The sequence below is a fragment of the Coloeus monedula genome, assembly GCF_965178545.1.
Source record: "Coloeus monedula genome assembly, chromosome: 8".
Classification (NCBI taxonomy): Eukaryota; Metazoa; Chordata; class Aves; order Passeriformes; family Corvidae; genus Coloeus; species Coloeus monedula.
In genome coordinates this window covers 35,313,346-35,328,701 of record NC_138788.1, presented here as the reverse complement: position 1 = coordinate 35,328,701, position 15,356 = coordinate 35,313,346, and the positions used below count along the sequence as shown (strand labels likewise).

The following is a 15,356-nucleotide window of genomic DNA, read 5'->3' as shown; positions in this document are numbered from 1 at the left end:
CTGCCGGGCAGTGTTTACCACGACAAGCTCAGATGTTTTGGAGGCTGGAGCCCATGGAGGATGCAAACAGAGAGATGCACAGAAGGCAGTGTGCTAACTCCACCAGAATATCTAGCACAGAGAATGCTTCCAGAGTCAGACATATTTATGCCTAAACAGATTTTTTGCTACAGATTTAATAACCTTAATCAAGCTAAATGTACCAGGACTATAAAGAGATAAAGTTTATACACCAAACCTTGATTAATGTATTAAACCCCTTTACACAGGAAGTACAACAGATTTACTTTTCTCCCTGTTCTCCTTAGCCCAAGGAATAATCTCCCAGGCTTCAGGATCCCACATTACTGCTAATTTTAATCTTGTTTCTGTCTTAGAACTCCAAAAGTGCAGGGCCAGACAGCTCTCACTGAGCTTTCAGCTGGACTGAAGCCTGAAACTTCCCTTGGCCACTTTTATTTTGGGATGGAAGATCTTGTCCCATTGTGACTGGTGAGCAAGGAGGGGACATTGGCACAGGAGCAGGTCCCCTGTGCCACCCCCAGGTGACCTCCCTCTGCTCTCATGCACCACTAACTCCCACCTGAGACTTGCAGGTGGCAGGAATGGGAATTGCTGAACTACCAGTAGTTTATGGACTCCAGCACGACCTGCCATAACTCCCATTAAAACAGGATAATTTGCTACAGAGAGAACTTTTTATGATTATATAAAACTACCAGAACCTTAACATTATTTAGGTTTTATTGTAAAGCTGTAAAAATCATCCACTGTTACAGCTGCCTTAAAACACATGAATTAGGCATTTCAGTAACCTTTAAGATGTGTTATTCTTTGTCATAGTACTGAATTGTCAGATAGGTCTGGTTACCTCTAAGAGGTTTAAATTTCCAATCTACTAAAGTAATACTGGCAATCTGTTATTTCTAGGCCATTGAGGAAAGGTTAAAATGAAAATTGGACTTTGGGGAGTTCCTCTTATTCTAAGTGCAGGCTGAAAACATCTCAGCAGCAGAAGGCAAAGTCAGGGTCCCAGTAAGAAGCAGTTATCAAGGGAAACGACTGCTGATAACTTTATTGATTAAAGCAGCTTGAGGAATTTCAGAATTGCCACTGTCTCAAATTACTGTGGTGAGACAGCTTTATTAAAAAGGTATTTTTCATTAAAAGCCAAGTGAAAGAAAATTGTAATATGTTTTCAAAAGCATAGCTCATCTAAAATGGTTTAATGATGGCATGGATTAAATGCATTCCACAGGTGGAATAAATTATTGGAATAAACATTTTGCAAAAGCAAAGGCAAGTAAAACCAGCCCCTGTCATGTCACTACAAATGCAGATTAAAATGTAATGCAGTGCATTACAGGAACTTACTGAAGTGAATATACTGAGGTTTTATTACCAGGTACCATGAACTAAACCAACCTGCAAATCCTTCTCCAAAGGTACATTAAAGTTGCAAGGTCAAGCACTCAAAAGTTAGGAAAAGATGTCAGAATTAAGGCAGTTTGCTTGGCTGTAATTTGTTCCTCCTACACATGTGTAAATCATGATGCAGGCTTTAACTCCAGCAGTGTGGATTATTTTTTCCATGGTAGAAAGCATGGAGTGACTGGTGCCATTATCCAGTGATGTCTGCTGCACTCCTTGGTTTGGCACACACTTCCTTCATCTCCAATCTCTCTGAGTATAAAATACTATACCCACATTAGAAAAAAAAAGCCAAAACTCTGACAAAATACAAAGATAGGCACTAGTAGCACCATGGCAAAAGCAGAGAATGAGTAAATTATCTCTCCTGGGATAATTCCTGCTTTTCTGTACCCAAAACAAATCCTCCTGAAGCTGATGGGAACCACTCACTGGGGCTCATCCTATGGGACCATTTTTGCCAGCCTGGTGATGCATCCCATCAGATTTGTTTCCTGGGGCAAGGATTTAGAGACAGGAGTTCTGGTGTTGCATCCCTGTAATGGTGCCTTCCCTCAGTGGTCCTGGCATTCCCTCAGCTGGGAAAAAGTGTCTGAGGAAACTGCACCTCCCTGCCTATGGAAAAGGGAAAAACTCAGCAGTAACACCTTCCCTCCTACTCCTGCACCCCAATCAACTCTGAGAGGACACACAAACCTGTATTTGTGTGATTTACACAAGGTATCCAAGGGCTGAGCTCTGTGGCTTGTGGGTTTTTTTGTTCTTTTTTTTTCTCCAGATAGTTTTTCTTCCAATGCTACTCTGAGTCTGGAAAGGATTTTGGGGTTTGCTGGTTGGATGAATGGATTGAATGACTGCTGTGGCTGCACCTGGGATATTCCAGGGATAGTCCAGACTGGGCTATCTTGTTCCTGGGAAGATATGGACAGACTGAAGGGAGTACAGAAGAAAGCAGGGGGACTGAATGAAGGGAAGCAGCAGAGCTAAACCACACAGTTTAAGTAAAAAACAACTCCGGCAATGATAACAAGTCTGGAGATAACTGGATGGAGAAAATACCCAGGAAGGCAAGCAGTTATTTTGGTTGTTAACTAGAATAAAACTAGAAATAGGGAGATGCAGTTTAGAAGGGAAATATCCTGATAAATCTCAGGAAAAGCTGCCTTCCCACAAAACCCACTGGGCTGAACACCACCCCCAGGGTGCTGACAGTTGTTCAGCTCTCTGAAAACTACTCTGGACAAAACATTAATAACCACGGAGCAGGGAACATTCCTGCATGGGGAAGGAGATGGATTAGATGGCCCACTAGGTCTTTTCCATCTCCCCACTCTGTAATAAAGCAAAACCCAAGCACACTCTGAATTACAGGGCCATAATTTCATCTCCAGGCTCCAGGGACCTACAAGCCACCCAAACTTTGCTCCTGTTGTTTATAATGTCACCCAAACCCCCCTGATGGAATTATTGTGTTGTAATTCACTGCTGTTTGTGAGTCTTCTCATACCCATCCTTATGTGCTGTGTGACAGAACAACAAATCAATAAAGAGGAGCTGGGAACAACTACAGAGAGGGGAAAAATGGGCTGTACTGAGGAAGCACGACACATTCAGCATGTTTCTGGAAAGGCAGGAATACAGGAGGAGGTTTGGGGTCAGTCAGTGCTTCCCATTCACCAAAATTACAAAATATTTTACTTCTGCCTTTCCCTTTCACTAAAAAAAAAAAGGTAGTCAGTGTGACAGCACAGGAAATAAATGACATTTTGGGATCAATCCCACCACCCTGCAGCCTCCAAGCAGACTGCCAGACACTGGGGCACCTCTGTTGCCTCTGCCAGGCATTGAGTCCTGGTCACATTCTCCTTCAGCCTCTTTTGTAACTTTTCAAAGTTATAGCAAAGCAGGAAAAAGCACCAGTGAGCAGAAACACACAGCACAGCCCATGGTCATGGCACCTCAACCTTACCTGCTCTGGTGGAACTCCCAGCTCTGCCAGGGCTGACTCAAAAAACCTTTTTGCTGGTTTCCCCACAACCTCAGCTTGGATATCACAAGCATACTGGGGAAAAAAAGAGAGAAACACAAAAAACGCTGATCAGAAAAGGATTTGTTCAACTCTATAAACTCCAGTTATAAAACCTTTGTGATTATGGATTTTTGCCCTTAAATAACACAATGGATTAGCAGGTGAAGGTAAATATCAGAGAATTTGGATAACAGAAGTGTTTGAAGTTCTCTGGCAGGGGAGAAAATGCTCTTGAAACACTTCAAGGTACAAATCTTTCACGTTCTCCATCACTGAGTAATCTTCAAACTCAGTTCCAGTACTGCTCATTTTGTTAAGAGCATCACTCTTACAGCAAATATCCTTTATATAAAACTATCAAATGCACTGGAGGGCCCTAAAAGATTTACAGGATTTCTTCAACCACCTGATATAATTTTAATGATTCAAGTGGAAAAACTGAGTTTCAAATCTGGGTTTTGAGAAGTTACATTTGAAAAAGGAGATTTTAGAAGTTACGTTTTCCTGCAACTAAATATCAGTGCTATGTTGAAAAAAATTGTTTCTGGCTTGTTCCCAGACAAGTAAGAGCTTAGCAGATAACGTGGACCTGAAGGTTTTTCCTGGGTATCCTGCACACAATATTCCACTTTTCTCTTTTCTGATTCCTCCTTTCAAGGGCCTCACTTGCAATAAAGGCACCACAATGGAAAAAGTTCACGTTTTAAGTAAAACAAATTTAAACCAAAAAAGGAACAAAGGCAGAAAATAAATGAATCCGCCCATCTTTAGAACGCAGCAAATGAGTTTCAATGTGTGGAAACTCCCTCCACCAAGGTGAGTAATTACAGAAGATGACCCATATTTATCCCAGTTGTTCTTTTAACAAGGTGCACAGGGCAAGTAAGCATAATTCAAGCTATAAAATACCTCTAATGCCTTCATATATGCTCCAACATCAAGTTTCAGACCATCGGTTTCTTTATAGTAGCGTCTGGAAATGAAAGTGATAAAGTTCCCATGAAATGAAAACGCTGGCAGTTAAAGACAAAGAAACCACATTTTATTATTTCTGGGCCTTTATAGGTGTCCATATGGCTGCATAAAAAGTCAAGTAATCAGAAAATCCCAGGCCTTGGTTTAACACCAGGAGTTAAGGAAAGGACAGGCTCAGGACCATGCAACGCTTAGGGGAAGGATCCCAGACCAGAAACCCATCTGGGAACAACTTCAGTGGTTCAAAGGGATTTCAGTGTGCTTAGACCAGGATGGACTGGGCTGCATTTTATTGCACAATGACAGAGACCCCCTGGCAGGTAAAAGATGAGGGCTGGCACCAACCAGCAGCTGTGACCCTTCGCTGTGTCTGCAAGGAGACCCCAAACAGGATCATCACTGCTGTCTCAGCCCCCAACACAAGGAAAGCCTGTTTATCAGGGCTAAGAAAGCCCTCCAAGCTGAATTTTGTTCCTTCTAAAAATGCTCCCGTTGCCATGAAGCTCATGGAATTAGAAGGTATCTTCAGAGAGTTTTTCTGGAATAGCAATTCACATTCACACAGGTCTTCCAAGCTCCGAGCAGAGCAAAGATAGGTTTCCATACAACAGGAAAAAAAGGTAGGATGAGCAGTCAGCTAAGATTTTATGCCTTACCCTTCTGCCATTTTCGATTATTCAGCATAGCCTTCCTTTAAAATGACCACTTGACCTTTGCTAGAACAGCCATTAACCTTCTATAGTCTGGCGTAAACAGCTTAATTTTCTGACAGTGGCATGACAGAAGAAATTACAAAGCCAATTCCCACTCTCAGCCCAAAACAGATGCTAAATGTAAATCACTCCATTTCCAGGAGCAGGGCATTCTGCTTCAGTGACTCTGACACTTTTGTTTTCTATGGAATGAACTAAAACTTCTCCCAAACCCAACCTGCTGGCCCAAGGCAGGCACCTTGCTAAGGTCCACCCAGTCGTGCTGGTTCTGCAGGTTAAGAATGAAGCTGGGTTTTGTACGTGGCCCTTTGCATCAATGAGGCTTCTCCAGGCAGGAGAACAATTCTCACATTTTATCATCTCCCTCCTTTGAGTTGAAGAACTCACCAGAGAACTTGTATTCATGCTACCTCAATGATCAGCCATTAAAAACCAGTATGCTCTTGGTGAAAACTGAGCTCTGAATATCCCAAAATCTTTATTTTTTTAAATGAAAAATAATATTTCATAAAAGTAACAAAAAAGAGCTGTTTATATTAATGAATGACCAAATACTTTTACATGCACAGGGTACAAAGGCATTTCTGCATTGATCACAATGCAGTTCCTAAACAAAGGTTGATTCTATATTTAGTTTTGAAATATGGTATTACACAACACAAAATTTGATTTTTTTTTTATTTTATGTACATTAGCCATTCTCCTGTTGGCTCAACATTTTCTCCTCATCCTTCTGAGAAACAGTAAGGATTTTTCAGCCCTGTTGGAGGATTAGAGCATGAGTGTCAGGTAAGGCAACACAGTGAATTTAACTGCTCCTTCCCACTGATAAGTTCTCCCCTGCTGGATCAATAACCCACAAACTAGGAAGGGTTTTCATGCCCATTACAGTCTATTGAACCACTGAGCAAAGTTGTCACTGCACTTTCCCCAAGATAAATATGCACAGTCTCCTTTAAACCCATGCATCACACAACAGATAAGAGTAACTCCTTGGAGGCTGTTGGGATTTGTCATTATTCAGCACAGGAATTAGTAACTTCCTGCTTGAAATCTGTTTCTTTCACTATGAAAAATCATTTATATTCAGTTCAGAGAGGAACACGTGGCTACAGGCAGCAGTTAAACCAACAGTTCTCACCTCTGAGATACTAAATACTCACTCACTTGGGGGTCACACACCAAAACCCAAACTCTCCATTCTTATGAGGTTTTGAGGCTCTCTTAAAGCAACAAAAGTCCTCTTCATTGACAGATCCTGATCAGATCAGGCTCTCAGCACAGGCACACAGATTAAAAACTGAAAAGTTGGCACTGTGAGTGCTCACATTGTTTTTTGGCCTTCATTAAAGATATCATTAAAAAATGCAGAGACTTCAGACAGAGACAGAGCTTAACTCACCCTTTTCCAAGGGAGATCAAAACAGGCTTCTCCATCCCAATCAGAAGTTGGAAAGCCTTATTAAGGTTTGCATAGGTGAAGTTTTCTGCTGCATCTCCAAGAACCACGCAGTTCGGGTTTGTCTTATCAATCTCAGCAAACTCAGGGATAAGATCTACAGAAGGAGGAAAAAAACCACAAAATCACAAATCCCTCACCATTGCAGATCCCATGGAAGCGACGGCATTTCCCCAGATCTGTGTTTTCCTTCACTCATGACGATATATGAATAAATAAATAAATCCTGCTCTGAATCAAGCGCCCTTCAGACACCTATTCGTCCATCCTAAAGCAAAGAGGAAAACAGAGCATTTCCCCTCCCTCCCTCCCTCCCTGTGTCCCTGCAGGGCTGTCCCACCATCGTGCACCAGCAGGTGTGGCCTCAGGCCACGCTCCTTCAGCAGGCGACAGGCAGCCGGCGCGGGCGCCGTCACTTCGGCCACCGAGACGTCGAAGCCCATGGCCCGCAGCTTCCTCACGAAATTCTCCCGGGTCGCTTGGGTTTCGTTGGTGCAGAGCTGCAGCTTCAGCCCAGAGGCTTTGATCCTGTGGAGGAACAGCAGCAGAGGGGTTAAGGAGACAAAGAAAAATGAGATGAGAGTGTCAGTTCTGCGAAAAAGGTGAAGATATTCCAAACCAGCAGCAGGATCCTTTGCCGTAACCAGATGCAGCTGAAATCCTGACTCTGGGCATTACAGCTGCCAGATGTTCAATGATGTTTTATCAACACTGGGGTGGATCCCCTTACACTTATCATTAAATCTCTCACAAAACCCCTGTGCTGTTACTTGGTGGGTAACCCTGAAAAAATCTGGCACTTCAAGGGATTCATTAGTAAATGTTTACAGGTAAATGGCTTCTCAGGGGATGAAAACATGGCCACGAGTGTCCAGAAACAAGGACATGGTTCCTGTGAGTTAGTACTCTGCAAAAGTTGTGCTGTTGCCCCATTCCCTAAGTGTCCAAGGCCAGGCAGGACAAGGCTTGGAGCAACCTGGGATAGTGGAAGGTGTCCCTGCCCATGGCAGGGGCTGGAATGGGATGAGCTTTAATGTCCCTTCCAACCCAAACCATCCTGTGATTCCATGAACCCCCTGCAAGTCCTCTGCCTCTGAGCAGCTCTGTTTCCTGATCCAAGCAGGTGACCTGCTGTGGATGTCCTCAAAAAGCCTCTTCCCCAAGGATGAGCTGTCAGCTGTTTGGAGACCCAATGTGTTTCAAAGTGGCCACAGAAAATCAGAAACACTAAAAATGTACCACAATTAAAAGAAATACACATTTGCCTAAGGGACTGTCACTCAACTCCTCTAATATGTGAAAATGCCTACCTTTTGTCAGTATTCATGTGAATTTGTGCATAATTACCTTTGAGGATCTGAGCTCATGCAGGTTCAGATACCTAGGTAAGTCTGGAACTAGGCTTCTAAATTCTTATAAAAATATTATGACTCTTCTTTGTATTAAAAAGAAAAAAGACTCTTCTCTTCAGGAATTCCCTGCATTACTTCTCAAGACTACAATACATGTTGGGTCCATTTTGTAGGGAAGATGATCTCAATTGGTTGGTGCAAACACCAAAACCACTTTGAGACAACAGATCTGATGATGAACTTTCCATCAAAGGATTCTTGGAAATCCGGTCCTGACCCAGAGAGCCCCTTCTGCTCATTAAAACTGCATGCCAGTGTCTTCTTTAATAATGCTGGTGATTCATTTCTTTCTTATTATTTGTCTTTCCTAATCATAGATATGTGAATTATCAATTACACTTAGTGGTTAATTGCCCTTCATAAAGATAGCTTTTCTATTTTAAATTAGGCAGTTAATATATTGTAACTAATAGCATCCACTTGTACATTATAAATATATCTTCATTGATTGGAGCACTGAATGTGAGATTCACTCTCAAGTTAATGAAGCAATTGAGTGAAGAAGTGCAGGGTGTACCCAGGGAATAATTATTGTTAATGAATTATGATGTGACCTTCTCAGAACAATGAACAATTGGTGTGACAGTGGGATGACAATATTCCACATCTGCTATTCGAGACACGGTTTCAGCTGGAGTTAAAAAGCAAAGCAGTGTAATTTGGACACACAACAAACTTTAACAGAGTGTGCCGCGGTTAAAAAATAAATTATTCTAAATGTAAAGCCTCTCTGCACACTCTCAGGGGAAAAAAAAATCCCATGATTCACAACTGCCTGGAAGTAGGCATTTGTTGAATTAGAATCTACTTTTTCTCTTCCTAAAGGTCAAAATAATGAATCCAGGGACAACACCAACAGACAAACCAGCAGCCTCACAGGTCAGCTTGGTGAAAGCATAGATTCAGTTTTCCTGTATTACAAACTTCACTTCTTTCTCAGCATTTTAGATGAAAACCAGACTGACATTTCTGAAAGGACTGACCAAAGCAAGAGGAGTCTGGACACTTCATGCCTTTGCAGCCACCAGCAATTACCACCCCAACAAATGAGCTCAGAAAATGTTTAGGATCAGGTCTACAGTGAGTTAGGCCAAGCTGGACAGAAAATGGGAGTCATCTGGTGACACTTGAAGAGGACTTCCAAAAAATATCCTGGAACACTAAATGAAAGAAAAATCCACAAAAACTCTAGACAATACTTATTTCTCTAAAAATATCTTTCTGATGAAAAGCCACCTTTTCCCTCCCAGTTAACATCTCTAAAAAGACCCCCTGTAACCTCTCTGCCCAATCCTTGCACAGAACAGGCACACTCACCTGCACATTCAGGATTACACACAGACACACACTGGGATGAATCCACCCCTGGATGCTCAGCACAGGGATGGTGACCAGAGCCTGCAGGCCAGCAAACAACTATTAAATCAGAACTTAAATAATTAGGGAGAGCTTTTACCAACAGCTCTAAGTGGGGGAAAACCTGGCTCCAATCATGTTTATAGCAAAACTCCCCTTCGGTTTCCCTGGTCAGGCAGGTTTTGTACCAGGAGAAACTAAAAGAGGTGGCTTGAAGGTCTGTGTCTGCCAGGTGAGATGCTTTGCTCGGGGAGTCTCCAGGGCTGCAAAGCTTCAAGGGAAACCTCTAGCCTCTGAACTGCTCACACTCCCAGCAAAGCAATGTACTCCAATTTCCACTGCTGGCAAGTGTGGGGATGTCAGGAGAAGAATAAAGAACAAGATTTGGAATGTGATGTCCTATAAGATAAAGAGCAGGGGATTAGGTACTTGCAAGTACAGAAGAATGGGGCAGTGGGAGATGAAATACACAACACACATTTTATCGAGCTCTCCAGCGTATTACAGATTTATCAGCAGGTCTGTTACAGAAGCACAGGCACACCCAGGAAAGCCATGCAATCAGGCCTTCAGCTGACTCCCACACATCGTGGCCATGCTAAAGATCCCACCTGAACTCCATAAGCACCAGGAATTGATCCTGATTAGAGCACAAGGCGAGCACACGGACAGGCAGCACTGTGCAGGGACCCAGCATGGTCCAGGTAGTTGTGGACATCCGAAAGCTGCCTCTCCCTCCCTGTTTGGGGCCATCAGCAGGCTCAGCACCAGACAAATCCACTCAATTTCCAACATCACTGCTCATACCACTCCTGATGCCCACAAGCAGGAACGGGGGAGCTTGATGAGCTTGATTTAACCTGCATGAGGGGAGAGCAGCTTCTGACCTTCCAGGCTGTGACAAATGCCAAACCCAGCTAAAGTGGCAAAAGAAACTTCTCAGAGCCCTTCTTGGAGGGGCTGGCAGAGCAGGCAGGGCAGCAGGGAGCAGATGGAAGGCTCAGTGTCCCCTCCAGCTGTGTGTCACACAGGCTGTGCTGCCAGCGCCTGCTCTGCCAGGGAGCTGCCACAGCACACAGGCACTGAAGGGAAAAGTCACAAAAAGAAACTTCCAAGCCCCCAATTAAAAGTGGACAAATGAGCACTGAGCTACCACACCAGCCTTACCAGAAGAGGGATTTAAGTCCACTCCAGATCCAAACAACCACTTGGTCACCCAAATGATCCCTAAATCTCCACCCAGGGCACCCACCTGGCTCCAGGCACGCCGTGAGCACCTGCCCAGGGGAGAGGCGGATGTGAGGGGTTTAATTTCAGCCCTGAGCTGCCCCTGATGCCTCAGCAGCTCTTTGAACTGACCTTTACCTCGTTCTGCTGGAGCAGGACACGGGGCTGAGTGACAATGTCCCACAATGCAATTACCATGCGTCAGATGAGCCGGTCCCTTACAAATCACCTCGAACTTTACACATCTGCTGGCTGTCAGCATCTGCCAGGCTCACTCACCCGAAAATAATGAAAAAACTCTCATTATTGTTCCATAACAGGTAAAGTGTTAGGACAATTATTAGACATCCTCACTGACCTTGTGCAGACTTAGCCAACTGCCCTTGCCAACCTTTATGGGCAGCCTTTGGGCACATAAAACACAAAACCTGGTTCTTTCAGATGATGTAAAGGTTGTGACACCCATAGGAAAAGCAATAGTCCTGGAATCTGGGCTGGGAACCACCACTCCTTAAATTCACATTATCCTGCACATGGCTGAAGCGACTAAGGAAAAGGTATAAGGCTAATCTTCAGATTTCCCATCTTTCCCCACTATCTTTTGCAGTGAAGGTTCTGCCTGAGACAGGAGCAGGGGGAAAGCCCTGCCCACAGCCAGAGGTCCTGTGCAGATGGGCGGTGGGGCAGAAAGCAAAACCCTGGAAGAGGCAACAAGCCTGAGCTTGGAGACTGTCCAACATCAACTTCAAAGGAGTTTGGAAATGAGCTACATGAGATTTCCAGAATTGGCTTTTTATCCTGCTTTTGGTTTTTCAGAATGCTTTGGGGTTTTTTTTAATTTCAAAGAAAGCATGTTGAGCACTTTTGCTATTTGACTCTTTGGCATCAGTGGACAAATACCAGTGTGCTTCAGTGTAAACCTGTCAGCACTCTAATACTTTGTCTGCAACACAGGGAATCAACAGCACCTGCAACCAAACCACAAAGTAAAACCAGGACTTGTGCAGCAACACCATCCTCCCATCTGGGCAGGGCTAATATTAGTGCCCTCTGCAAGGGCCAGGGTGCTGGTGCTCCAGGTAAAACATCTAAACATCTCCTGATCTTGCAGGCTTTTCCCAGGAGAACCTACCTCCCTGGGAGCATCACACACACCTGAGGATGCAAAAGGGTTTTCTGGCTCAGCACTGGCTCAGAGCAATAACCCCTTCTGGAGTCCAGCTGTGGAAATGCCTGGTGGGGGGACAGTACATTTGCTCTGCTTAAAAAGTGTATTTTGTGGCAATCATGTGCTATCTTCTCTCTGCAAATCTGTAATCCTGCCATTCCAGTGGCAAAGTCATTATTTCAGAAGCCTGGGGGAAGCCTTAAGAGCCTTTGCCCATCCTTACATGGCACAAGCCTCTCCTAATTCCATGGAAACACTGAATTCCCTGCTGTTTTTAACTCACTGGGTTCAATGAAACCAGAGGGCTGCAGATAAAACTCCAGGTTGTTCGTTCTCTACCCCAGTGCCCAAAACTTCTCGTTCCTCTGATTTCTGCCATCACAGCACATCCAAACTGCTTAAATCTTACTGTCACGTCTCTGATGCCACTTTTGTCCCCTGATCTCTGGTGTTTCCCTTCACTGATGTCCTGTCATTGGTCCTGAGTACAGCCAGGCTCATTAAAGCCCTGGTTCTCTGGTGATGCAACTTTCTGCTCCACGTAGCAAGGCTGCCCTGACAAATCCTTACACATGGCACTTTTTGGCCCCAATCCCTCTTGCATTCCTGTGCATGAAACTCATCTCTACATCTGCTATCTCCCGAGCAGTTTCCTCTCCAGACCCATATGGCTCACCTCTCTCTAAATATAGAAGGGGATAATTTGGAGGCAATCCAAAGGAGGGATTGCAAAAGGGATTAAAAAATAGGAGGGCATTACCTTTGCACATGAATAAGAGCAGATTAATAGGCACACATGAAGGAGCCACAAGAAAGAGGCCAATGTTACTTAAGGGTGGGCAAGGGTGACATAAGGAAGGGTGCAGTTATAAAAGTAAAGACTCTGGAAGCATCACTCTAAGACAGTGTTTGACAGCAAAAACTGGAAAAAAAAATCACTAAATTGTAGCTGAAAGCACAATTTAAAACCCACCAGTACCTTTATTTAGGTATTTTGATAATGTAGAATTTTTCAGAGGTAGAAAGAAATCCTGGAAGTTGCACACTAAAACAAACACAAAGTCTGTGCTGTCATGAATTCTCTGCAAAGGCCATCAAATACAGCTGGATACCAGAATTACTGCACAAATTATCCGGCACCATAAATCATAGTCCACCTCCCTGAAGAGCAGGGAGGACAACAGATCTGCAGGCAACAATGCACACAACAGAGAAATCTAGAATTCAGTATTTAATAAAAATAACATGTGCTTTTGAAGGGAATCTGCAGAAAGGAAGCACAAAGCAGAATATAAGAAAAATCTCTCTGGTCCATTACGTTCAGTTACAAGATGCATTTAAGGCTGCAGATTACCAAATCAGCTTAATGTATTACACCTAAAAGACTTTAACCACATTGCAAGTGGTTCAATAAGTAAACTCCAGTAGACCTTAAGTAGCTGGTAAATCTCCACTTTGGGAGCTGTCAAAGAAAAAATCAGATCTTTGGGGATTCAGTCAGCATGAACCGGTCTGGAATATATTTATTTGCATTAAGCAAAATCTTTTTATGGACAACATAGCGAATGCTACTCCAATAGCTTTCATTCTGTGCAAAAAGAGGGGTCCCTGCCTGTGGCAGGGGGTTGAAACTACATGATCTTTAAGGTTGCTTCCAACCCAAACTATTCCATGATTCTGTGAAGCTGCTAATTAAAAATTAAAATTTTTAATTTTTAAAACTCCATTAAAAATTCATTCAAAACCAAGTTATATTTGACAGGGTTGAATTCTCACTTTGTACACAAACAGCACTTGTTTGTAAAGAAGGAATTCTATTTCTGAGACCCTAAAGGTTAATGATGTGCAAACTCCAAAAATGCAAGCACTTACTCCTGCAATTTGTGCAGATAGCAGGTGAGCACCCACAACTTCAGGGACACAGATCTTTTTAAAGAAATAATGAACACTGCTAATTAGGAAAGCAAATATGGGCTAGGAACACCCACTGCTCTCGGCACACTGAGACCACAGCTAATGTTACAAATTGGAGTGGAGCTGAGACAACTCTGCACCCACTGAGGATCAGTTCCTGGCTCCCTTTCTGGCTCTGCCAGGGAACAGCTACATGACAATAGAGAAGAGCTTCATTTTTTGTGTCTCCGCTGCTTCAGGAGGGCAGTGACACCTGGGTCACTGGGTTCCTTTGGGTAGAAAGCACAAAGAGAGTCAAGTACAAAAAACAAATGAACAGGTATTTACACAAGAGCCTGTATAGTTTACTTGAAGGTCTCTTTCTAGGAGGAACAGCTCCTTTTCTATCACATGTCCCGAAGGCACAGCAAGCCTTGGAACTCTGAACATCTGCACAGCCTGTGCTAAGCCACGCTATCTGCTGTGATAACAAAGATTTCCTACTCCTTGTGGCACACACACTTCCAAAGGGCTCTTTGTGAGCTCCCAACTCGTCTGAACCCCCACACCCTAAATTGTTTTACAGTCCCAGTTCCGCTTGTTCTCCTCACAATCTTCTCCTTGTTAGACTCTCCAGGTATTTTATTTTAACAGGACTGTCCAGCTGCTCCCCAGCCTCCCTGCTCCCCAGATTTCCGCTGCCCTTTTCAAGGGCTCTGTACAAAGCTGTGCTAACAGATGCACTATCCCAGGCCAACAACAGGATGTTGTAAACGTCCAGCCACTGTGTGCTTTTCATATGGATATGCTAATGGACACACTATCAGCACACAGCTGTAAATGCAAATGCCAGAGCACAGCCTGAGCATCTTTTATGGATGTTTAACCACCTTCTGTCTTGTAAGGGACCAGCTCCCTGCTATTTGTAAGATAAAAAGCGACTAGCTCACCTCGTGTCAGTGCTGTGTAAATCGATTAAGACAATAACAGCACGGCACTGAGGCTCTGTTAGGGCTGGCTCCAGGAGAAGCCTTTAAGTCACCGATGGCCTTTCTGATCTTGTCCACGGGCTTTCAGATCTGCTCCAAAGCATCTGCCAGTGAACTGCACACGCTGGGAAGAGATGGGTGGAGTTTACTAAACTTTCTCAAAGATATGCCACAGTAAATTAAATAATCAATAAATATTATCTCTTAAAAGTTTAAAAGGATATATTATCGAGCCACTTCTGGATTTTTTTTTAGCCACCCACTGCTCTAAAATCCCCACCTAAAGATAACAACAAGAGTCCCTGGGGAATTTAGAGACATTCCTGGCTCCTGGGTTAAACCAGGGGTGTCAATACCCTTTGGCACATGGGTGCCTGGCTGCCACAGGCTGGATGAGTAGCAAGGATCCAGATTCACCTCATCCCTTGGGCACAGGATAAGCTCTGCTCTGCTCAACAAACACTCCTGTAGTTCACCTTCTCAGCCTCCAACCCACCAACCCCCTCTCAGAGTGCATTGGGTCCTACACTATTTCACAGGTAGGATTTATCAGGGCTGCAGGTACACCAGCAATAAATAAAGCATTCCCAGCTGCTACACTTAGCGTTTCACCACAGGTTATACCAACTATTGATGCCTTCCTCACGAGGGTCTCTACAGCACTGGGAAGTTACTGAATGTCACCTTGCTCAGGGTGTTCCAGT

General features: G+C 43.8%; 1 protein-coding gene across 2 annotated transcripts in view; it reads right to left on the bottom strand.

The window, feature by feature from the left end:
- LHPP (phospholysine phosphohistidine inorganic pyrophosphate phosphatase) overlaps positions 1 to 15,356 on the bottom strand; it is a 74,034-nt gene that overhangs the window by 55,527 nt on the left and 3,151 nt on the right. For both annotated transcript variants that reach the window (XM_082286539.1, XM_082286538.1), the window contains exons 2-5: positions 6,948 to 7,135; positions 6,551 to 6,704; positions 4,370 to 4,433; positions 3,401 to 3,493 (exon numbers count right to left, since the gene is read on the bottom strand). In XM_082286539.1, the coding sequence (XP_082142665.1) occupies positions 3,401 to 3,493; positions 4,370 to 4,433; positions 6,551 to 6,704; positions 6,948 to 7,135 (499 nt within the window). The remainder of the gene's footprint in view (positions 1 to 3,400; positions 3,494 to 4,369; positions 4,434 to 6,550; positions 6,705 to 6,947; positions 7,136 to 15,356) is intronic.